Here is a 26,248-nt window from a genome sequence, read left to right on the forward strand (position 1 = left end):
TATATATATATATATATATATATATATATATATATATATATGTATATATACACACACACATATATTTATATATGTTTATTTTCTGAGGCTAGTCTGAAACATCAGTAAAAGTACAGGCCTAATCTCTGAGTATTCCATGATTTATATTCAGTGGAAATGTTCATAAATTAGAGTCTGCTGCTGCCACGTGTCAGGCCAGCCGCTCTGTCAGGATGTACATGGAGTGTTCTCCTCCATAGCAACACATAACTCACCAAAACAAAGTAACATGTTGCAGCACAGCAGGTTTCTTATACATATTCATAATTTACCCCAGCAGTGCTGTGAACGCAACACTGAAATAAAGAACATGGGGTGTTGTTTTTCTTCTGTCTGAAGAATGTGTTCAACTGAACCACTTTTACTGAACCACTGGGAGGATTTTTGCATCCTTATGAACATTGTTCCTGAACTACTCCTGAGGAGAACATTAAGTCTTTTTGCTGATATCTGCTCAGATTTAACAAGGTTGCCAACTTGTGGAACCCCCCGAAAAGTATGAATAGGACGGGAGGGATGGGAGACTTTTACAAATAAACAATTATCTGGTTATTACCAGGTTTACTTTTCTTGTGCTAATAAGTCAAAAGCAAAAATTAAAAAAATAAAATAAAATAAGAAATGTGAATGAACCTTCTGTTTTTATCTTTATAAGTTTAGCTATTTATGGTAAATGGACTGTACTTATACAGCGCCTTTTTATCTTATTGAGATCCTCAAAGCTCTTTACAACAATCTGTGCCTCATTTACCCATTCATACAGCTCTATACTAGATCTCTACAAAGCTAGTTGAACAAATCATTCTAAAGAGACTAATCAGAGCTTTATCACATTCATAAAAAGATGGACACACATCAGAGGCTGTGAGGGGTTCAGTGTCTTGCCCATGGACACTTCAGCATGCGACTGCTGGTGGATTCAAACCCCCCAACTCTTGCATCGGAGGACGACTGCTCTAACCACTCAGCCACTAAAAGAGCACTAAAAGCTTGTTTCACCCATGGTACCCAGAAATGATTTCCACACTATGTTGAAACAAAAAGAATACTTAGGCCTCAGAGACGAGACACTTGCTGGTAACTGGTTTAAAGTGAAAATGTCAGAATGATCCACACATTTCTGTTATGGATCATCTCCAAGTGTCATGACAGAAATACTGAGTAATGAAACACAGCAATAAAACAAACAAACAAACAAACAAACAAACAAACAAACAAACATTGTTCTCACCATTCCAATGCAGTTTCTCAAGATGCTCCAAATGCTGAAGTCGTTTCTTGAAAACATCGGAGCAGGTAAGCTTGTCCTGAAATAACACATAATTATACGTCTTCTGCAAGGTGAGCATAATGGAGTCACTTTGTGCTGGTGCTCTAAAGACTGACAGTGCATTACAGCCGAAGGATCAGACACATAACAGCTGCAGATACGGACACAAAAGAAAAATGGTATTTTCTGCTAAAATACTGTGAAAGCTTCCTGCTGAATGACTCTGCTGAAGTTTGCTGAAGTATTTGCTGGGTAAAAGCTAAAAACAGCTAAACATAACCTAAAGGTAGAAAAATACTGGGTAAAAACTACATGTAGCTTAAGGCTAGCTTAAAGCTCGAAGTACCAGAACAAAAACTAAAGCTTCTTGGGGCCGAGAGGGGTAGAGGTAGGGCAGCCGACCTGGGACCAGAAAGTCTCGGTTTGACACCCAGCCATGCCCACATGTCGTGGTGTCTGAGCAAGACACTGAATCCCTAATTGCTCCCCAGGTGCTCACATAGCTGCCCACTGCTCCACCTGGGTGTATCTCAGGTGCGATGGGTTAAATGCAGAGAACAAATTTCATCACTGGATGGGAACATACGATGAAGACAACATATATGGGCGGCTGTGGCCGAGTGGTTAGAGCAGTCGTCCTCCAATGCGAGAGTTGGGGGTTCAAATCCACCAGCAGTCACATGTCGAAGTGTCCCTGGGCAAGCCATTGAACCCCTCATAGCCTCTGATGTGTGTCCCATCAGTGTATGAATGTGATCTAAAATGCACTGATTAGTCTCTTTAGAATGATTTGTTCTTAGCTTTGTATAGATCTAGAATAGAGCTGTATGAACGAGTAAATGAGGCACAGATTGTAAAGTGCTTTGAGTGTCTTGATAAGATAGAAAGGTGCTACATAAGTACAGTCCATTTACCATTTACCATATAGCGGTGCACTTACACTTATAAAGCTTAACAGTAGCATAAGAAGACAAAAAATAACAACTATGCTGAAGCAGTTTTTAAAGAGAACAATGTTTTAGAAGGAGCTAAATAAATCTCTGGATGTTTAGCTTTGTAAATAAAGTTGACTTACTTTGAAAAGTGTAAAAGTTACAAAAAAAAAAGGTCAAAGCATCCATCTATTGAATGAGCTGAATATTTTGATAGATGAATTGCAGAAAACATTAAAAAAAAAAAGAAATACCAATTCAGCATTCACGGTCTCATTAGAGCAGGGGTGCCCACACTTTTCAGCACGCAGCTACTTTTAAAACAACCAAGTCAACCTATTATAAGGCTCTGTAGTTTCCATGTCAGTCGGGTTGCCAGATAAGAAATTATGAACTATAGTACTGTGGCTTTAAAATTATAGTATTTTGACCTAAACTGTCACATGTGCTGAGTAAAGTACTTATGTATTTTTTCTTCAATGGCTCTGTAATGAGGCGTACACATTTCTTCCCTCTCCCTGTTCTCCTCCTGTTTTTTTTGCTCTCTGTCTGTGTATCGGAGCAGCTCCTATTTTTACACATCTTCCGAAATGAAAACTACTGTTTTGGATCTGACCAACTGGACTTTCGACGCAATTGACAAAATCTTTTCAACAAAGCGACAGGGTCCTGGAGAACCCTCATCTGCTCCGACGACACGCATGCAGTTGGATATATCTCTGGGAAGTGGAATGTGACGTGTCTACCTCTGCTGTCAATTGAGGATGCCAAAATTGCATATAATTGGATTCATGATAACAGGTTTCCTGTTTTTGGAATAGTCTGGATCCTGGTTTATCAACATACAAAGAAGACGGCCGCTGCTAATTTGGCCCTCGCCAGGCTGCTTCCTATGTGAAGATATGGTTTGTGCTTTGAAGACACAAAATCTGCTGATTTACGAGCTAAACCGTAAGATGGAAGTGATTTGAATCTCAGGCCACCTGCGGCTGTGGGACTCATCAGCATGAAAACGAACTTGAAGAGGCTCGTAAACATGGACCAGTAGAATGCAGCCTAATCTGGCCATTTTGGACCTTGGAAGTATCAGTACAGACTCAAGGCTGATGGAAAAATGGTCTGCCTGAATAAATCAACAATTGTGGATTATCTGAATCTGACTCCCCGGTCGGCCTCGAAACAGGCTGACTTATCAATTTCTCCTGGGAAATGTGTAAACTAAAGAAAAGCTTTGTCTATCGCACCCACCCCCTCCCCCACTTCTGTGGAGGTTTCTAAGAACTGTGCCGGCCACCTCATCTTATTAGGACTGTCTGTTTAGTGCTTCGTGGACCGCCTCGTCGTTAATGCATATGTAACGTGGTCATCAATGTGCTGCTGGCAGAGTTTTTTTGATGTCTTAAATCGTGTCCTGTTCGGACAAGGTGTGAAGAGATCTTTGTTGTAATGCCACTATCCTCTCCTCAAGGCTTCGTCCCTTTTTTCTATCTAAAAACTGTATTCTGAAAAGAATAAGAAGGCCGCGCTTTACAGCAGCAGCTACGTGCACTCCGCTCATCTTTCGGACGACTGCATGTGCATGTTCTCGTTGTATCTCGGTGCGATGATAATAAAGCTTATTCTTCTGATTCTGTATTGTGTTTGTTGAACATGTGCACAGAAAAGGAGGGGGTAAATAAGACATTTAAATTTTATCTGGCAACCCTGACACAGAGCTAAGCTGCATTCATTGCACATGCAGCGTCTGCATGATCACAGCTAGCCCAAACTGGTGAACACACTAACGTCTCTTTGGAGCCTGGATTTTATTAGTTTTGTTCCTACAAGCTGAAAAAGGATGAGCAGCACAAAAACACTCTGCTCTCTCCATTTATTATAACTGTTGTTAGAGCAGAAAAACGTTGGACTGCCGCCGCCTGTAGTGAGCATGTGCAACTTCACACTTGGAGTATTTCACTCCTCCGTGGGGGTTCCCTTGAAATCTCGACTCAGACCTGGATTCAGAAACCTTCGGTTTCAGAGAGAATGAGGCTGTTGTCTGTAAATGAACGGCCAAACGTTTCACGTTGTGTAAACGGGGCCTCACGCTGACGGCCCCGTCTGTCAGATCGTCCAGTAGATCGCAATCAACATACTGGGCACCCCTGAACTGGAGTATTTTAAAGTATTTGTAAACTGAGAGGTTACCAGAAGTAATTTATAAAACACCTGAATCACGCGAGCTAAGATGGACTCTAAGGCTACTGAGGGATGAGCCAACATGGGCTCACACTGCTAACTGACTGTTGCATTACACAGTGACCTCATCAATATTTAACCATCTGTTCAATACAACCGTTCCCCACGTCTTCAGCAGGCGGGGCCTCGTTCTAAATTATTCACACCCTGAAGTGGAAAGAGCCGAGGGAGGACAGCCCTGAACCAACCAAAACTCTCAGAGCAGCTGAAATATCAGCCAAACTCAGGTGCGTTTGAAAAGTTTGTTCATCTTCAAAGCAAAGAGCCATTTTGGTGTGTGTGTGTGTGTGTGTATGTGTGTGTGTGTAAAGGTCATGGTTAAGCTATAGAAATGAATGAAAAATGAATGGAAGTCAATGCAAAGGCCCCACAAAGATAGCAAAACAAACCTGTGTGTATGTGTGTGTGTGTGTGTGTGTGTGTGTGTGTGTGTGTGTGGAGGGGGGGGGGGTTACAAAACTGTGGGGCCAGATTGCACTGCTGACCTATGCTTTGCACTCCCGTTGGGTCGAGTCTCGTCTCCGTTTCCATGGTGATCCTCCTGCAGCATGCTGCTGGCGGGGCTGCTGGAAGGGCTGCTTAGCATGACAGAGCCTTCGTCCTCCTCCTCTTCTTCACAGGAATGACTGTCCACCGTCTCGAAGCCGCTCAGGGAGAGCTCAGAGCCTGATTCTGACAGAGACCAACACGTGGAGATAATGAAGTGCGTGCGCAGGGCGCTTTAAAAGCCTGATTACACGAGAGCTGCTGAAGAGCACAAACGGAAACTCCTCTAATTAAATAAGATTTTTTAAGCCTGACTGACAAGTCCCTGTCAATAAAGTAGTTCAAAAATGATGAGCAAGCTCTTTGAAATACTCTGAATATTAAATGGCTCGTCTCATAGAGGAAGCTCACACTTTTTATTCATTTGTATGGTAACACTTTACAATAAGGTACACAAAATTTAACCAACTACTAGGGAACAAATCAGGAACAAATCAGGAGCTAATGGGTAGTTAACCAGTACTTACTGGGGAACACACAGCCAAGTCTTATTAGGGGACTACTGGTTTGTTAACATAGGAAGAAAGCAGTAGGTAATGGTTAGGTAGTGTTTAAGTAATGATTGGTTCCTCAGGAAGTACTTGGTATGATGCTTCACTACGTCAGTGAACAAAGTAACAGCCAGACAATGATTTGGTATCAGTAAGTGATAGTCAGACCAGTACAACATTATGAAATTGGTAATGTCTTTCATCAATAGGTTTACAAAAGAGAAAATCCAATAAAACCAGTAATCACTAGGAAACAGGTTTTTGACAAGCTGTGACCTCACTGGTGCATTCAGAACCCACATGGGGAATTTCTCCTCTGTTTCTGTGGTAACAAACCAGTACTCCCCTAATAAGGCTTGGCTGTGTGTTCCCCAGTAAGTACTGGTTAACTCCCCATTAGCTCCTGATTTGTTCCTGCTTCGTTCCTGAGGCGTTCCCTTGTAGTTGAGCAAATTTTGTGAACCTTATTGTAAAGTGTTACCATTTATATTTGTAATTTTTGGTCCTCTTTAATTTTTTATTTTATCTTTAAACTATTTCTGGTCCATAAAAAAGTACTGTCAATAACAGTCTCTGGGATCATACCAGTCAACATTTAGTTTCTTATGACCCTCCGCCATGAAAGCTGGGCGATCATGTAACTGTCTCCCACGAGCCGCTGAGTTTAAACGAAGCGCTCAGAACGTAACCATGAGATGTACAACTGACAGAAGATGGCTGCCACAGCTGGATTACTAAACACTAGAATAGCTGGAACAGTCAGTTTTACAGAGACGGAGTTCAAATCTGGTGTGGTGGTAGTCAGGAGTCATCCCTAACACGCTCTCTAAGCACACACTAATCACATGATACCTGTGGAATAAACCCCCATGAACTACTGGACCACTTTTATTGAAACTCTTGAATCACTGGATCATTTACAACTAATTAGCTGTTGAAGTCAACCCAGTTCAAGATGGCTGCTGCAGCTATTAGACCTTAGAAAACTCATTTGGACATGTGGTAGTAACCCACACAATCTAAACTTCAACTGCAAACAGACTGTGCACCATATTTGTTTAAAACTTTTGCAAAGGGGTGTCAGACGTGCACGTCCTTTCATGTGAACAAGAAATACCACAAAGATGAAAACTGGTTAACTGTTGTTTGGAGGCTGTGACGTTGTGAGTTTGATTACACAACTTATCATTTTCCTGCAACATTAGGTGTTCATTAAAAAACGCACCTGTTTAGTCCAAAAAAGTTCCAAATTTGATTATGTCTAGAAATACCAGACACATATTGGCAGAAAAGTATCTTTTCAGGCTCATTTTAAGCTAATGTGTTTTTTGAACTCCATATTTTTCATGCAAATATTACAAACAGTTTTCAATTGTTTGGCATGAACAAAAACTGAACCTGCTTTAATGCTTTAATTAAGTTATTTGCACTGAAAGCTATGACAATTATGCCTCAGAGGAATCTAGGGAAAATTAATTTGGGTTTAAATTCAAAGATTAGGCATCTTGCCATAAAACAGTTAGTGTAATCAGCCTGAAGAGAAACAGCGTTGCAAACATTAATCAACCCTCAGGAAATATTGACTAACATGTTAAACTTCGGTTGGTTTCACCCATTTGAAGATTTTAAGAGCTTTAGAAAATGATTGCTGTAACTCCAGACAGAATCGGGCAGTGTGGTCATTAGAACAGGCCTCATCATTTAAAACCTACAGTTATCAACAGAAATCGATTAGTTGTTGTCCTCCGCATCGTTTAGAAACGTGCTCAACAATCATTTTATGGAACTCTGCCATGCAGCTTTACACCAGTGTTCATCCACAAAACTCACAAACATCACAAACTCCAAAACAGTCAACACTTTCCATTTTGGAAGCACCAGGCACTGAACTCGTGTTTCTTTAATACACACAGGTCAACCCCCCCCGAGTCGCTCACGTCGGGGCATTCGTACCAAAAACGCCTTTGAAAAAGTGTCCCGGCGTCCTGCCGGCGAGCAAGAGTGCGTGAAGTGGAGCTCGTCACAGAATCTCCAGGTTGCACGAGTGCTTGACAGCTTGTGGACTCACCAGACACGGCGTCGTAGAACTCATCCTCACTGAGCGCGCTCCGCGGAGACGACCCCTGCACGAAGGACTGCTCAAGTTTGTGGTGCTCTGTGGCCAGAGTCTGCAGCGCCTCGGACAGGATCTTATTCTTTTCTACCTCCTGCTCCAATTTCAGACTGCACACCTGAGCTCATCACACACACACACACACACACACACACAGAAGGGAACAGACATCACACATGAATTCTACGTCGTGTGGTCGACTGCAGATGTTCTCGTGGACCAAACATGGAGTCTGCAGACAAACGTTCTTGCCCATCAGACATTCTGAGACGGCAGTTCTGCAAACATTCAGCATGTGAGCTGACTGATCCGGTTCGTTTGCGGATCCACAGAGACAGAGGGTGAGAAGGCGCTGACAGAGACAAGCCATGTTTTTTTTGTTCCTGTAATGAAGGACGGCTGCCTCGTCGTCTCAAATGTCCTGCTGGAGAACCCAATTCCTTTGCAGGAGAGGGATCAGATGACGGGCAGTGAACTCTGAATAAACCATAAGCTGAACCTTTTTTTAATATACTAAATATCAGTTTTAGGGTGACACGGTGGCTCAGATGGCAGAGCCGTTGCCTCTCAGTGAGAAGGCTGCCGGTTCAAATCACTTTCTGGGTGGAGTTTGCATGTTCTCTCCGTGCATGCGTGGGCTTTCTCCAGGTACTCCAGTTTCCTCCCACAGACCAAAAACATGCATGTTAGACTGATGGGAACTCTAAATTGTCTCTAGGTGAGAGAGAGAGACTGAATGGTTGTTTGTCTCATTTGTCTCTATGTGGCCCTGTGATGGACCGGAGACCTGTCCAGGGTGTACCCCGCCTCTTGCACAGGACTGCTGGACATGGACACCGGTGACCAGCAAAAGAAGCAGCAGGTTAGGGAGAGATGGATGTTTGAGTTCAGTTGGGGACACCAGTGACCCGAACAGGAAGAATTGGGTAAAGACATCATTTTTATGTCTAATATTTTAAAGATATCAGTTTTATTAAAAGAGTCTAATTTTATTTCCATGTTTTACTAAATACATGCTGGTTCCCTGCTGCTGCAGACGACTGGCAGCATCCAGCTGGAGACTCCTGGTAGAAAGACAAACGGACTGCTGCATAATATCAAGAGCAATGACAAACAGGCTCCTCTCCACATGCAGTTCAGTTGAAAGTTGTAGAGCGCCTTGTGTCTGCTGACCAGAGAGCTGCAGGAGCGCCTTGTGTCTGCTGACCAGAGAGCTGCAGGAGTGGTGCAGGTGCTGGAAGTGGTTCAGTGTCCTACCTTCGCAGGAGGGGGTTTGATCCTTCTGTGCAGCATGCTTTCAGTTCCTTCCTCCGATACCAGCTCTCCTGACAGGAGAGAGCTCTGAGGTTCTGTTGGGCCTGTGCAGTCTGCAGCTGGAACATAAAAGGCTTAGCGGTTCAGACCTGGGGTCGGTGTGAACTCTGAAACGGCAGCAGCAACCTGACAGAGCAGAACGTTCGGCCACTGCTTCTTCTCTGAAGATCCCACAGGAGTTCAGCCGTCTTGTTGTCAAAGATGAAGCTGTTTTTGTGAGCAGAGTGACACACGGACACCATCGTCTGATGACAGGCAGAGATTTTTCCCTCCTGACTTTTTATGTCTTTAGGTTTAGCAGAGAGCACCAGGCAACTGGGATGATTTGTATGCAGCGGGGGGGGGGGGGGGGGGACCCCTCTGGGCCTTCAGAGAAGGCACAAGAATTCAGCACATATAAAACATTCTTCTTCTTCTTCATTTGACTCCTCTTCAGGGGGTCTCCACAGCAAGTCATCCTCCTCCACCTCTGTCCGCACTCCAACTACTGCCATTCGGTGGTACATACATATAAAACATGACAATATTTAAAAATACATTTTAGACATAAAATACAAATGTTCAATGTAGTTTTTATCGTTTTTGCTAATATCTCTTATTTTCTGTAAAGTACTTTCCAGCTTGGCAAGAAAAAATTGAATTAATGAAAATGGAGTTGTCCAATAAGGGGGAGTGGTGGTGCAGAGGTTAGAGAAGGTAAGTCTGTGATCGGAAGGTCGCTGGTTCAACTCCCTGGACCGACAACATCAAAATGTGGGTGGGATAGGTGAAGCACCCACACCTGCCTCCACCCTCATTTGCCCCACTCTGGGCCCTTGAGCAAGGCCCTTTACCCCCACCACCTGCTCCCCTAGATGCCCTAGACTCTCTCTGCTCTCTCTCTAGATGCTCTCTGCTCCACACAGAGGGCTGTGGATGCTCAGTGGTCTGTGGTTGATTCAGGAAGAACATCTGGTGTAAAAAAGAACTGTCAAGTCTTTGTGCGAGTTAGTTTGTTGTGGTGAAGAAGAGAGCAGCCGAAAGAAAGAAATAAAAAGTTGTCCTACAAGATTCTTTAAATTTGTGTCGCCAGGCAGAAAGAAGTTTGAAGGAGTTTTCTCATTAGTTAGGACGTCACTGTCTGAAGAGAAGATGGAACACCGTCAGAGGCGCTCCATGATGAGTTTGGTTTATTTGTCTGACCGTTATTAAACAATGGTAAATGGTAAATGGACTGTACTTAAATAGCACCTTTCTATCTTTATTTCAAGATACTCAAAGCTCTTTACAACAATCTGTGCCTCATGTACCCATTCATACAGCTCTATACTAGATCTCTACAAAGATAATTGAACAAATAATTCTAATGAGACTAATCAGAGCTTCATCACATTCAGACACTGATGGGACACACATCAGAGACTATGAGGGGTTCAGTGTCTTGCCCAGGGACACTTCGACATGTGACTGCTGGTGGATTCGAACCCCCAACTCTCGCATTGGAGGACGACTGCTCTAACCACTCAGCCACAGCCGCCCCACAATCACAGTTGATGGAGAGTTGGTGGGACCAAAAAGTGGTTTGCTGAGTGTTCCTGTAACTATTTTCATTCATTCCTTCAACCTTTATTTCTACAGGTTAATCCCACTGAGCCTCGAGGACTCATTTACAAGAGAGACCTGTAACTGTTACTTGCAAACAAAGCCGTTATGGCAGGCGTGAACGATGTGCCTAGCTTGTTTAAGTCGATCTTTCAAAGAGAACAAGATTTTATTTCAAACAGGAAGACCGAGTCCTTCATTGAAGTTGACAGAAAATAGAATTTGGTGGAAAATGTTTTGACAGACAGGTGAGATCATATCTCTCCAGTTTTAGCTTCTCTCCACTGGCTCCCTGTCAAATCCAGAATAGAATTCAAAATCTTACTTCTAACCTACAAAGCTCTCAACAACCTAGCTCCATCTTATATTACAGATCTTATTGCTGCTGTTCAATATAAACTGTAGGCAGCACAACGGCTCAGTGGTTAGCACTGTTGCCTCACAGCAAGAAGGTTCTAGGTTCAATCCCCGGTTGGCCCTGGGGTCTTTCTGGGTGTAGTTTGCATGTTCTCGTGCTTGCGTGGGTTTTCTCCGGTTTCCTCCCACAGACCAAAATCATGCATGTTAGTCTGCCTTCAGGCCCAGGCCTCACTGGCAAAAGAGATCTGTGATCTCATGGGATTTGACTGGTTAAATAAAGGTTAATAATAATTTTACATTATTACTGTTTAGCATATATCTGAGATCTTTTAGCATTGGTTTAGTGTATATCTTAGATTTTTATATACTTTTTCTTTCTATACTTTATATTTTTTACATTTTTGGGTGTAACTTGAAGCTTGACTACACAAAGTTGTTCCACCTCATGTACCACATGTGATGTGAATGACATTAAAGAACCTTGAACCTTATTGTTCCATATTTTCCTAACAGAGCACTTCACTTCAGACTGCAGGTTTACTTGCAGTTCCTAGAGTTTCCAAAAGCAGAATGGAGGAAGATCTTTCAGTTATCAGGCTCCTCTCTTGTGGAACCAACTTCCAGTTTCTGTCTGTGAGACTGACACATTGTCCAGGTTTAAGACTGGGATTAAGACTTTCCTTTTTGATAAATCCTATAGTTAGGGCCGGCTTGGGTTTCCTGACCTATAGCTTAGTTCTGCTGCTATAGGCTTAGACTGCTGGAGGACAAACTGATCTCATTTCCTCACTCTGCTGCTGTCTTTACTTGCTCTACTCAACCGGTTTGTATTTGTAATTATTTCTATCTTAACATGTTTTTTTGTCCTTCATCCTATAGAAAGAACATCTGGACCTGTCATTCTGTGTTTGTTTGTTTCTGCTTCCAGTCCTCTCAAGCCCAGCTAGTCGGAGCAGATGACCGCTCGTCCTGAGCCTGGTTCTGCTGGAGGTTACTTCCTGTTAAAATGGAGTTTTTCCTTTCCACTGTCTCCTTTGTGCTTGCTCAGGATGGGAGACTGAGACAAAGTGAAGACTCAACGAGTCTGCTGCTTCCTAGATAGAGAAATTTATCAACTGTCTTTTTATTTATATGAATGTTTCTGTTCAGTGCCCTGAGACAACTTCTGTTGTGACTTGGAGATATAGAAGTAAACTGAATTGAACTGAACTGAAATGGACCTATATCAACACTACACATGGAAGAGGGTTTTTTTTCTGCTTGTAACTGCTTTTATAGAGGAGGTCACACTGATGATCAATACATTTGATCAGCAGCACCTGGCTGCTACTTTTTCTTTTAAAACCCGTGGAAACAGCAACAGTGAACGTTTTATTATTATATGCTGTTTATGCTGTAGCTATTCATTTGGCATCTTTTATGTTTAATAAATAATGACATGGTAGAAGCTGGTAAAGACTTGATTCTTTTTATTAAGTCCTGAAACGTAGAACCTGTAGCCCTGACAGGCTTTCTTTGGTCTTTTTAAGACTGAATCACGGCACGTTCACGTAAAGTGAGGCACACTCTGATTTAAATATCCAACAGCTCATGAGGCACATTAATCACCGCAGTGAATCCAGAGCGGCAGCACAGATAAAGCCCACACCTCTTTTAACCATAAGAGAGGTGTCGACAGCAGCTAATTTTCATTCTGATGGGATGTTCAGATATAATCTGCTTCAGAACGTGCCAGAAATGATCTCTAACTGCACCAGGGATAACGCCAAGAAGAAAAAACTAAACTAAACACTGAAATAACCTCTGAGCTTCAGAAAACGCAGATCTTATTAAAGTCAACTTCACTATGTGAAAATGTGATGAAACTTTAATTATAACGGAAAGCAGATGTGCACTCTTTGATTTATTTCATCATTCTTATTACTGATTTAAATTTACAGATATTTAATCTTATTCTAATTCTAAGTGAACAATATATCTGCACAAACTACCTTAATCTACTGCTCCCTGATTAATCTCTACATATCTGCTAGATATCATGATTTCCTTTTGCTAATTAAAGCACAATCACTTGCAAAGTTTGCACACTAAAACATGTGCACAAACACACGTGGTTGTTTTGTTGTTCTGTAAAAGCAACATTAAGCAATGTCCTGTGAATTCTAATTCTAAATTGTCCCTAGGTGTGAGTGAGAGAGTGAATGGCTGTTTAAAAAAAAAAAAAAAAAAAAAAATGTCCTGTGAATGTCCTGTGAACGTCCTGTGAACGTCCTGTGAACGTCCTGTGAACGTCCTGTGAACGTCCTGTGAACGTCTTGTGAACGTCCTGTGAACGTCCTGTGAACGTCCTGTGAACGTCTTGTGAACGTCTTGTGAACGTCCTGTGAACGTCCTGTGAACGTCTTGTGAACGTCTTGTGAACGTCCTGTGAACGTCCTGTGAACGTCCTGTGAACGTCTTGTGAACGTCCTTTGAACGTCCTGTGAACGTCCTGTGAACGTCCTGTGAACGTCCTGTGAACGGCCTGTGAACGTCTTGTGAACGTCCTGTGAACGTCTTGTGAACGGCCTGTGAACGTCCTGTGAACGTCCTGTGAACGTCCTGTGAACGTCCTGTGAACGTCCTGTGAATGTCATGTGAACGTCTTGTGAACGTTCTGTGAACGTCCTGTGAACGTCTTGTGAACGACTTTGTGGTTGTGTCATCTGATTTTCAGCCATTTGTTTTGGACACTCTGGTGAAGAGAGGAGCTGAGCTGTCAACTGATCACCACCTGGTATTGAGTTGTATCAGATGGCAGGGGAAGATGCCGGACAGACCCGGTAGACCCAAATGTGTAGTGAGGGTTTGCTGGGAACACCTGGCAAAAGAACTCGTCAGAAAGATTGTCGACTCACACCTCCAGGAGAGCTTTAACTGCATCCCAGCAGAGGTGGGGAACATTGAGTCAGAGTGAGCCATGTTCCACGACTCAACTGTTGAAGTGGCTGCCTAGAGCTTTTTCCTCAAGGTTGTCGGTGCTTCTCGCGGTGGCCATCCTCAAACTAGGTGGTGGACACCCCGGGTTAGGGAGGCTGTCAAGTTGAAGGAGGAGTCCTATCAGTCCTTGTTGGCTGGTGGGACTCCAGAGGTAGCTGAGGAATACCAGAGGGCCAAGCAGTCTGCAGCCTTGGCTGTTGCTGAGGCAAAAGCTCGGATGTGGGAGGAGTTCGGTGAGACCCTGGATAACGACTCTCGGTTGGCTCCGAGGAGATTCTAGCAAACCATCAGGAGGATGAGGAATGGAAACCAGCGCTTTACTAACATAGTATTCAGTGAAAGTGGAGGGCTGTTGACCTCAACCAGTGATGTGATTGGGAGGTCAAAGAAATACTTCTCGGACCTTCTCAATTCCACTGGCACATCTTACATGGAGAAATTGGGAGTCGGGGAACTTTGGGGTTGGTCTGTCCATAGCCGTGGCTAAGGTCGCCAAAGTATTTAAAAAGTTCCACGGTGGCAGGGCTCCGGGGATGGATGAGATGCACACTGATTTCCTAAAGACTCTGGATGTTGTGGAGATGGTTGACACACCTTTGCAACATCGTGTGGACATCTGGGGCAATGCCACTGAATTGGCAGACTAGAGTGGTGGTTTCCCTCTTCAAAAAGGGAGACCAGTGGGTGTGTTCCAATTACAGAGATATTACTTTCCTTAGCCTCCCTGGTAAGGTCTATTCAGGGGTACTGGAGAAGCAAGTCTGCTCAATGGTCAAACCTCAGATCCAGGAAGAACAATGCGGGTTCCATCCTGGCCATGGAACACTGGACCAACTCTTTACCCTCAATAGGGTCCTTCAGGGGTCAAGGGACTTTGCCCATCTAGTCTACATGCGTTTTGTGGACTTGGAGAAGGCATTCGACCATGTTCCTTGGGGTACACTGTAAATGATAAATGGACTGTACATAGTACTGCTCGTGGAGTCGAACCCCCAACTCTTGCATTGGAGGACAACTGCTCTAACCACTCAGCCACAGCAGCCCAACTGTGGGGGGGGAGCTCTGTGAGTATGGGATTGGGGGTCCGTTGTTATGGGTTGTTCGATCCCTTTACAAGTGGTGCGAGAGTTAGGTTTGCATTGCTGGAAGTAAGTCAGACCTCTTCAGGGTGGGACTTGTACTCTGTCAGGGCTGCCCATTGGCACATATTCTGTTCATAACTTTTATGGACAGAATTTCTCGGTGCAGCCAGTGGGTGGAGGGATTCTGGTTCAGTGGCTTCAGAATTCCATCTCTGCTCCTTGCAGATGATGTGGTCCTGTTGGCATCATCGTGCCGTGATCTTCAGCTCTCACTGGAGCAGTTCACATGTGAGTGTGAAGCAGCTGGGATGAGAATCAGCACCTCCAAATCTGAGGCTATGGTCCTCAACCGGAAAAGGGTGGGTTTCTCTCTTCAAGTCGAGGGAGAGGCTGTGCCTCAAGTGGAAGAGTTCAAGTATCTTGGGGTTTTGTTCACGAGTGAGGGAAGAATGGAGCGTGAGATTGGCAGATGGATTGGTGCAGCATCTGCAGTATTGTGGACTCTGTACTGGTCCATTGTGGTGAAGAGGGAGCTGAGCTATAAGGTAAGGCTCTCTGTTTACCCGTCAGAATCAGAATCAGAGAATCAGAATGCCTTTATTGTCATTATACGCAGTACAATGAAATTACGAGCCACTCCTTTTCCCAGTGCAAAAACAAGCCTTAAGAAAACACACATTAAACACACACTAAAAATATAAAAAATGTAACGCAATATAGATATAATAATGAAAGTAAAAAATACAAGTATTACACAATTGTATTGCACATTATGGATATTAGTGAGGTAGTTAAGGTGACTGAGGGTATGAAATGTCAGTAGTATTGCACAGTAGAAGTCCAGGTGTTTAGGAGGTTAGATTATTAAATCAGTGCATGTGTGAGTTCAGTGTGGTGATGGCTTTCGGGAAAAAAACTGTTCTTGAATCTGTTTGTTCTTGTTCTGATGCACATGTAGCGTTTCCCTGAAGGTAACAAGTCAAACAGTTCAAAACCCGGGTGAGAACAGTCCATGATTATGCTTTCTGCTCTGTTGAGGCAGCGTGATGTGTAAATCTACATCAGTCAGTCTACATTCCTACCCTCACCTATGGTCACAAGCTCTGGGTAGTAACCAAAAGAAGGAGATTGTGAATACAGGCTGTTGAAATGTTTCCTCCGCAGGGTAGTTGGACTCTCCCTTAGAGATAAGGTGAGAAGTTCAGTAATCCGGGAGAGACTCGGAGTAGAACTACTGCTCCTCCACATCCAGAGGAGCTAGTTGAGGTGGCTGGGGCATCTGATAAGGATGCCCCCTGGATGCCTCCCTTGGGAGGTGCTTGGGGCATGTCCGATTGGGAGGAGACCCTGGGGAAGACCCAGGACACACTGGAGAGACTATGTCTCTCGGTTGGCCTGGGAATGCCTTGGCGTTTCCCCAGAAAAGCTAGAAGAGGTGGCTGTGGAAAGAAATGTCTGGGCCTCCCTGCTCAAGCTGCTGCCTCCACGACCCGACTTCGGAACAAGCGGAAGATAACGGATGGATGGATGGATGGATGAAGGGATGGATGGATGGATGGAACTGTATCAATGCAGCACTGAGGTCTAACAGGACCAGGATAGACACAAGTCCATTGTCTGAGGCCATGAGAATATCATTAGTGACTTTCACCAGTGCAGATTCAGTGGTGAGGTGAGCTCTAAACCCTGACTGAAACCCTTCAAACAGATTATTTCTTTGTAGATGTTCACGCAACTGACCAGCAACTATTTTCTCTAGAATTTTTTAGATAAAAGTTAGATTAGATATAGGTCTACAATTGGCTAGGATTCCCGAGTCAAGGTTATGTTTCTTAAGTAAAGGTTTAATTACAGCAATCTTAAAGTGCTGTGGTATGTAGCCATTCATAAGAAATAAATTAAGCAGATTCAAAATGTGGATATTAATTAAGGGGTATACCTCTAAATAGTCTGGTTGAGAGGGAATCTAGCAGACATGTGGATGGTTTGGATGAAGTTATTATTTGTGACAATTCAGAGAGCTCAACTGGACAAAAACAGCCCAAAAATAAATCTGGTTCTAGTGACATTTTTCAAGTTGCTTCGTCTGACACAGAACCAGAGGCGATACTTGTAAAGATAGTGGGTTTTTAATTTTTTCCCTAATTGCAACAATTCATTATTATTATCATATAATGCCATTGAGTCATGAGGATCCACCCCAAAGAGAGGCGTGTTTTAATGAGACTACCTGAATGAATAAAAGTAAAAAAAATAATTATCTGAAATTACTGAACAGGTCACAGTCAAACCAATAAAACAGGGAGGGGAGGAGAGAATGGGAGGGGTGACTCCCCTCCTTCATCCACTCTGTCTGTCTGTGTTAAACAGTAAAATAAAGTCACGAGTACCCACCCCTCAAGAGAGACATATTGGGCAGCTATGTGAGCACCCGGGTGTGATGAAGCTAAATGCTTTTGGCTGCAGGAAGCTCATTAGCCCATCCAAAAAAATAGAAGAACTATAAATTAGCCGCAGCATTGTGTAAAGCGTGGGGTTCTAAGCCTGTGAAAAAATAGCAGCTCATAGACCGGCAAGTACGTTGAATCAGATCCGTAGCGCTCATTTATGTAATTCATTGTAATTTTACAACACCTGGATCAGATATTTTCTTGTGAATCAACATGTCCACCAGAGTTGTTTTGGTACTTGTGCAAGCAAGGACAAGCAATGCCCCCCCCCCCCCCACACACACACACACACACATGCACACCTCCTGGGGGTGGGTGTAATACATGCACCACATCATGCCATTATAATCAAAACTATTGAATCACACACACAAGAAAACGTCTCTCAGGGTGTAATCACCGCACTCCTCTGAGCTCATTTCAGAAGAAGGTGTGAACTGTTTTGACAGGTTCTCATGAAACACATCATGTTCTCACATCTCAGTCTTAAGAAAAAATATCACAAAGAAATACAGTAAGAAGAACCTCACAGATTGCAGCATTCAAAGGTTGCAGCTTTTTTAAATGGTTAGCTCACATAAATCACAAAATAAATGCATCATCTTCCTTTGCACAGGCGCTCCCCGTCTCCAGAGGAAACGTTTTTAGAGTCACAGGAAACACAATTTGCTTATGTCAGAGCTGAACGTGTCCAGATATTACCAAATAATGGTTTCCTTTTGTGAACCAATTTAAATAAATAAAAAACTGCCAAGGTTTATAAAGACTAAAAGGCTGTTTCTCATCTGCAGAAGAGACAAAACCCACACAGGAATCAACACAAAGTGTAAGTGGCACACTCACCCCTTCCTGTCTGGAGAAAAGGCTGAGACAGATGCTGAGATTGGAGGTGGTCTCGCTGGACAGCTCACAGATTTCCTGCATTTTCTGCACCACGGGTAATGGAAATCCTGCTGGGGAGTAAAACACACAAAAAAGTACTGAATGAAATAAGAATAGCTGCCATTTTACAGAAAGACTGCAAACATTATGCACAGTTATAAAATCACTAATGCCCAAAGACAGATGGCTCAGGCTTATTCAGAGTACTTCATTAATTTGTAACAGCATTCCAGTTTGTTTTCAGCAATGCATAAAATTTAAAACGACTCTTAAATGGCTCACGATTACTATTATTAATACTTCTTTTAAACAGTAAAAACTAAAAACCAGTATTATTAAATGGGTGGAAAAAGAACACATCCTTCCAAAGGATTGCATCCCGTTTTATCTTCAACAGTCTTTATGGCATCAAACGGCCCTGTTCAGAAGAGGTCACTGAAAGGTTGAACAGAAGTACAAATGATGGGAACTATATGTTCTGACCTCTGCAGTCACTCCTCCTAACACAGATTAACATCGCTGAAAGATAGCAGGCCTATATTTCAGACAACACTAATATAAACCTTCATAAAGGAATAAAAAAAGCTTATTCTCAACAATAAAGCTATAGAAACGTGTAAAATAAGTAAAAAAACTGAACACTGAAGGTGGTTCTTCTCATTCTTACTTGCTGTTTCTCTTTAATTCGTTACCTGTCTGTATGTAACCCTGCCAATGGAGACAAAACAAACTTAAATGACAGTAAAATAGCAGGTTTTTACGTTCTGACAGCCCATCATTTTTCAGCATGGACAGGAAAGCTGCCACCTCCTTCTCCAGCTTCTTCTGGCTGACCTCCGCTGCCTGGTAGATTGGAGACACGTGAGAGAAATGCAGATGAAACTAAAAGCAGCTCAGGGTTTCTGATCCAGAGAATACACCACAGATCGTTGTGTCAGGATGCTCATTATGTGTGAGTATAAATATATATTGTTTACGGCCACCTGCACTGAGTCAGTCAGTTCTTCAAGTGACATCCCTTCTCCCTCCTCATCCTCCCCCTCCTCCACGCTGCCCTGCTCAGGGGAACAGTAGTGTGTGCTGTAAGCCGAGTGCTCCTCCAGAGCGTCCAGCCATGCCTGAAAGGAAATATGCAAAATAAAACATAAAAACTCTTGTTTTCTTTCATCTTCTCATGACAAATCAAATATACATTTGATGAATTTATTGTATATCTACATGGCAAATGTAACACTTTTATCCTTGAAATCTTACAAGAATGTTTTTAAATAAAAATAAAAAATCTGAAAACTGTCACCAATCTCATCTAAATATGTATGAGGCATAAGGCAGCAGTCAGATAGAAAAATGAAGAGAAACTGACATCAAAATATTTAACTTCTTCTTTAGCCGTTCCCTCTTCAGGTGTCTCCACAGCGAGTCCTCCTCCTCCACCTCACTCTGTCCTCTGCATCCTCTGTCCTCACTCTAAGGACCTCCATGTCCTCTCTAACTGCATCCATAGATCTCCTCTTTGTCTCTTTCCTGGCAGCTGCATCCTTCTACCAATATACCCACAGTCCCTCCTGTGGACCTGTTCAAACCCTCTAAGTCTGGCCTCTCTAACTTTATGTCCCAGTTGTTCAACCTGTGCTGTACCTCTAAAGATCTTATTCCTGATCTTATCTATCCTTGTCACTTCCAAAGAGAAACTTATCATCTTCAGCTCTGCAATGGATGGACTCCCTGTCTTTTTGTCCATGTCTATGTCTCCAGACCATACAACAAAGCTGGTCTCACCACTGTCTTGTAAACTTTTCCTTTGACCTTTGCTGACACACTTTTATCAGAAATCACTCCTGTGACTCTTCTCCATCCGCTCCATCCTGCCTGGACTCTATTTTTCACTCACACATGTACTCTGTCTTACTATGGATAACTTTTATTCCTCTTCTTTCAAGTGCATACCTCCACCTCTCCAAGTTCTCTTCCTCCTGTTCCCTGTTCTCACCACAGATCACAATGTCATCTGCAAACATCATTGTCCACAGGGATTCCTGCCTGACCTCATCTGTTAGTCGGTCCATCACCAGAGCAAACAAGAAGGGGCTCAGAGCCGATCCTTGATGCACTCCCACCTCCACCTTGAAGCTATCTGCCACTCCTACAGCACATATCACCACTGTCCTGCTGTCCTCATACATGTCCTGTACCATTCTAACATACTTTTCTGCCACTCCAGATTTCCTCATGCAACCACATCTCCTCCCTCGGCACTCTGTCAGATGCTTTTTCTAAATCCACAAAGACACAATGGAGTTCTTTCTGACCCTCTCTGTTCTTCTCCATCAGCATTCTCAAAGCAAAGATGCATCTGTGGTGCTCTTTCTTGACATGAAACCATACTGCTGCTCACAGATAGTCATCTCTCGTCTAAGTCTTGCATCCACAACTATCTCCCAGATCTTCATCATGTGACTCATCAACTTAACTCCCTTGTAGTTTCTACAACTCTGTACATTGTTCTTAAAAATGGGCACCAGCACACTTCTTCTCCATTCCTGAGGCATTTTTTCACCCTCAAATATGCCATTGAATATTTGAGTCAAAAACCTCACTGCCATCTCTCCAAGACATTTCTAAACCTTCAATGGCATGCCATCAGGTCTTACAGCCTTCCTTTTCTGCACCTTCTTCAAACCTTTCTGAACTTCATCCTCTAATTACTACCACTTCTTGGTCCACAGCTTCTATCATCTTTAATCTGCTATTCCTTTATTCATTAGCTTCTCAAAGTACTCCTTCCATCTTCCCATCACGCTCTCCTCACTTGTTAGATCATTACCATTTCTATATTTAACAAGCCTAACCTGCTGCACATCCTTTCCAGCCTGATCTGTCTGTTTGACACTCCTTACAAGTCCTTCTTTCCCTCCTGTGCGTCCAGCTGTTTGTACAACTGATCATACACCTGTTTTACCTTTTAAAATTTAATTCTCAAAGTCCCATTTAAAAAATCCTTTTTGGCTAACCTCTTTCTTTGAACGGCATCCTGCACTTCACTATTCCATCACCAGGTTTCCTCATCATCCTTTCGCTGTCCAGATGACACAACAAGTACCTTCCTACCTGTCTCTCTAATTACTGTTGCTGTAGTAGTCCAGTCATCTGGAAGCTCTTTCTTACCACCCAGAGCCTTTAACAGCTCCTCTCTGAGTTTCTCACAACATTCTTCCTTCTTCATCTTCCATCATTTGGTCTTCTTCTCTGATTTGACTCTTTTTCTCTTCTTCACAACAACAGTCATTCTACACACAACCATCCGATGCTGTCTGGCCACGCTCTCCCCTGCCACAACCTTAAAGTCTCCAATCTCCCTCAGGTTTCCTCTTCTACACAGAATGTAGTGGACCTGCGTACTCCTTCCTCCACTCTTATAGGTCACTCTATGTTCCTCCCTCTTTTGGAAATAGGTATTGACTACAGCCATTTCCATTCTCTTGGTAAAATCCACCACGCTCTGTCCTTCCTGGTTTCTTTCCTTGACAGCAAACCTACCCATCACTTCCTCATCCTCTGTTTCCTTCATCAACATGTCCACTCAGGTCTGCTTCGATCACCACTCTCTTCTCTGGGAATACTTTCTATCACTTCATCCAAATCCTTCCAAAAAGTTTCTTTCTCCTCTAAACCACATTCAACCTCTTTAATATAACTAGAGACAACATTCAACTTCAGACCTTCCACTTCTACTTTCAGACACATCACCCAATCCAACACTCTTCTCACCTCAACTACATTTCTTACAAGCTCCCCCTACAGGACAATCTCTATTGAATATTTCTTCCTTTCCACACTATGGCAGAAGAGCTTAAACCGTCTCAACTTTATAAACTGAGTCCATTTCAAGAAACCAAGCACTTCAAAGAAAATCTATCAATTTTGCCTACAAGGGTGCTCAAATGTCCAGCCAGAAGACTGCTGGATGCTAAAAGGTTGGTTGAGGTGCAGCTTGCTAAGTGAGTTTTAATCAAATATCAGTGGGGGTCTTTGAATGGACGTAAGCCTCTATATGTTTATGTTGAAACTTTGAATTATAAAACATCTACAGGAAAAATTTAAACTTGTGCACTGAGTTCTTGTTCTTCATAAACATGGAGGCTATACGCTGTATGATCATTCAGCTCTGGAAAAAGCACGATCACCAATAAATTGTTAAATTGATCTTGACATTCATGTCCATTTGGAGTGTATGTAAACATTTGATCACATCTGTTTTTAAGAGTTCTGTGTAGGGAAAAACAAAAAGGTGTTTTATTTCCATTTTAGTATTGTCATTGTGAAACTACAATCAAGTAACTTTATACAATTCCCAGTAAAAGACAATGTTCTAGTCCTCACAGAAATGACAGCTAGCTGCTGTTGTTGTTTCTATAAGCTCGCATTTTAAAAGTTCAATTTACTGATTTATCTAGTTTAAAGGTCTGAAAAGGGCAGCATTCTCATTTAGAGCTTCTCTGTGGAATTCAGAACAGAAAATTATAACCTAAAAAAATCTGTGGGGCTGATGTAAAGTGGGTACTAAAGTAGAACAAACAGTCTGGATTTTAAACAAAACTAAATTTGAGCTTTTACTTACAAATATTTGTTTTACCGTAGTGCACATTTACCACATTAGTTAAAAAGAATAGCATGATACTAAATACTACCACAAGATATTTCATATTGTCTGCTCAATTATGGCAAGAACACCGATTCTTCCAGACAATGCATATGATTATGATAGTTTATAACAAAATTATTTGGGAGAATCAGATTTATTTGACAGTCATTGAAATACATACAATTAAATCTTACTAAAAATAGAATGTATTTCATTTGAAGATAAAACAAACTATATATAATTAATCTAACATTGTTAGTCGAACGTTGCACTGTAATATTTCCACCTGAAGGTGAGCGTTTCACGTGGTTTCCTCTGTTTGACGGTTGCTCTGCGTTTCAACATGAACTGAAGCAGAACTCAACAGCAACAAGGCCGGCCTGCTTCATCAGCTGGGGGCAGACATGAGGGTGGAGATTCATCAACCAGGCTGTTTACACCACTTCTTGGTGGGAAATTGCTCAATTTTAGAAAGCACATTTAGGTTTTTAGCTAGTTTTTTCAAAATAAAATTAAACTGGGACTCTGAGATAGAAGAAACACGTGACAGTCCGAGTAAATTTTCTAAATTCTTGTTCATTCTGATTTTTTTTGTGCAACAGGGAGTGATCACCGATGGGCATAAAATAAAATAAAAACGTTTGTTTATTTCATTTATCTTATTTTGGCTGATTCCTCATGCAGAGGTTGGCGCAGCGAGTGCAGTCGCATCAAAGATCTGTCAATCGTTTGACGCTGGACGTCCTTCCTGGTGACCTGGGCTCAAACAGTCACAGGATTACACTTAACCACTGAGCTACTGCAGCTCCGCCCTTAACCCCCAAAATAACAAAGCTTTGCATTAATAAACAGGATTTATGGTCAAGTACGTAAATAAAAAGAAAGAAGTTTTTCACCTTTCAGAAATTAACTCATATTCCTGTAGACAATGATAAAGTGTCTGAATATGTCTGGAATTCACTGAAGGATCTTTTAAAAACAGAAGTGTCATTGAAAAGTTGTTGTTTTTTTATTTATATAATCCATATTTTCAAAAGAGAAGAACCTAAGCTTACTTTTTTAGTTGTTTCCGGGTCAGACTCAGGCGATACTTTGAAGTGATGGACACTGCCATCAAAGCACTTCAGGCTGAAGAGGCGGTGATCTTTGGCTCGTACCTGGAAAAGCGTAGGAGAAAAAAATGTACGGACGAATAAATTAAACAAAAAGTCAAAATAGGTGAAATGCCTTCAAATGAGTCTTACCTGAGAGTTTGTCAGGGACTTGCAGCCCTGCCTTCTGACGTTTGTAGCTGCGTCTGACCTTCATGTGACAGAGACAGAAATGAGCTCTTTTCAACAAGAACACAAGTTTCAGAAGAAAACATTCTTTTGGCACATCTATCTAACTCATACAGGACCTTTCCATCAGCTGCCCCCCCCCCCCCACACACACACACACACTCAATACAAAACTTTAATTCAAAGCACACAACCAAAACTGCACTTACTGTTTTGAGTACCAGTTTATAACCCCGTCCTGCAGAACAACCCAGTAGGAGCGCCAGCCAAAAAACCTGGAGCTCTGTTGAAGAGTGTGTGGTGGTGGTTTTTGGGGGGGGGGGGGATGAGATAAAAGCTATTAGTCATGTTTTCAGCAGATGTTATGAAACTGTCAGTGAAGACACTGGAAAAAACTAATAAAAATGTACAAACATAAGTACTATTATGTTTTAAAATACTTGTTCCACTACGTACGTTAACAAAATACAAAGTAGTAACACGTACCGGTACCCTTTTGTTTTCTGACCCAAAGAACTGCAAAGTTCAAGAACTTCCCTGACTACTTTTCATGCAAGTTTTAGACCAACATAATTTTATTTTGAGAAAAGACAATCATGTAGCCATTTTGGTCAATCCTTAAAAGTAGCATTTTGTGTCATCACTCTTTCAGAGTGTGTTGTGAAGACTCTCAGCTACTACCACACCAAATATGAGCTTAAAATACAGTAAGTAAAACTGACAGTTTTGTGATTTCTACACTCTGTTGGCGGAGGTGATGTGGGCGTTCTGCTCTGCCAGTTCCCTGCAGCCACAGTTAAACACCAATCAGCAGCACCTGAGGATCATCAGCTTGATGAGCATGAGGAGCATAAAAGACTGCAGAGGACATCCAGTCAGCGCTGGAGCATTAACTGCCAATGGTAGTTCTGTTCTAGCATTTTACTTCTGAGTTAAACTAAATATTAACAGACTTTGTATTTCTCCGTGCTTTTAGTATATAATCCCTGATGTACTCCTGTCCCCTGGATTATTCTATTTGGACCTTGAGCTCTCCTGTGCCTCCACTCCTTCCTAACACTTGCCTGCCTCCTGCCTGGAACCATTGGCTCAGCTCTCCCCACAACTGACTCCTACCTCAACCATTGGAGACAATGTGTTCGACATAACAATACTTCATCTAGCTACATAACGGTCACTAATGTTGTGCCGCAAGGCTCAGTTTTAGGTCCCACTCTTTTTACAGTTTACATAAATAATGTAGGTAAAAACATTCCTGACACATTGTTGCATCTCTATGCAGATGATACTGTTGTTTACTGCCAAGTTAACACAGTTGCCAAGGTTTTCCAGCTTCTACAGTCTGCATTTGACATCATTCAGTCAGACTTATTCCATCTCAAGCTGCTGCTAAATGCTGATAAAACCAAAGGGATGTTGTTTCCCAACAGAAAGTTGGTGTCAGCAGTTCTTCGTCCTATCTCATCCATGCACGGTGCTCCTACTGAGTTTGTGGATTCTTAAAAATACCTGGGAATTTGGGTTGAAGCACAGCTCTTTTTTTGTTAAACCACATATCAAATGCTTGATAAAGAAACTGAAATTAAAACTGGATTTCTTTTTCAGAAATAGATCTTGCTTAACTCTGAACACCAGAAAACACCTTGTAACGGCTACCTTCCTACCGGCCATGGACTACATTGACATTATTCATATGAATGCCCTGCCAGCTCCTTGCAGATGTTGGATGCTGTCAACCATGGTGTGATAAGATTCATAACTGGTTGTAACTACCGTACCATCACTGCACTCTGTACTCACTGGTCAGTTGGTCATCATTATCTACACATAGGCTCTCACACCGGTTCATTTTCATCTATAAATCACTCCTTGGTCTGCTTAGCTGCATTCGGGCCTAAAAAATCTGGACTGGCCCGGCCATCCAGCACATTATTTTGGTCTGGCCCGAATTTCAGATCAGGCCAGGCCGGTCGCAGGCCCGGGTTAGAAATGACAGCTCGGCTTCTTATATCTCCTCCCACGTCACCCCGTCAGTGCAGTTACAGCGTG

The 26,248-nt window shown here is 42.5% G+C and overlaps 1 protein-coding gene across 1 annotated transcript in view; it reads right to left on the minus strand.

Annotated features, from left to right (window-relative positions):
* The window catches only part of osbpl1a (oxysterol binding protein-like 1A), a 66,329-nt gene that overhangs the window by 16,277 nt on the left and 23,804 nt on the right, over window positions 1-26,248 (minus strand). Inside the window, exons 10-18 of the mRNA XM_037675042.1 lie at window positions 24,409-24,482; window positions 24,164-24,221; window positions 23,975-24,076; window positions 19,261-19,395; window positions 19,039-19,120; window positions 18,239-18,348; window positions 7,585-7,747; window positions 4,965-5,151; window positions 1,271-1,346 (exon numbers count right to left, since the gene is read on the minus strand). Coding sequence (XP_037530970.1) covers window positions 1,271-1,346; window positions 4,965-5,151; window positions 7,585-7,747; window positions 18,239-18,348; window positions 19,039-19,120; window positions 19,261-19,395; window positions 23,975-24,076; window positions 24,164-24,221; window positions 24,409-24,482 — 987 coding nt within the window. The remainder of the gene's footprint in view (window positions 1-1,270; window positions 1,347-4,964; window positions 5,152-7,584; window positions 7,748-18,238; window positions 18,349-19,038; window positions 19,121-19,260; window positions 19,396-23,974; window positions 24,077-24,163; window positions 24,222-24,408; window positions 24,483-26,248) is intronic.

The sequence above is a fragment of the Nematolebias whitei genome, chromosome 3, assembly GCF_014905685.2.
Source record: "Nematolebias whitei isolate Nwh7 chromosome 3, NemWhi1, whole genome shotgun sequence".
Lineage (NCBI taxonomy): Eukaryota > Metazoa > Chordata > Actinopteri > Cyprinodontiformes > Rivulidae > Nematolebias > Nematolebias whitei.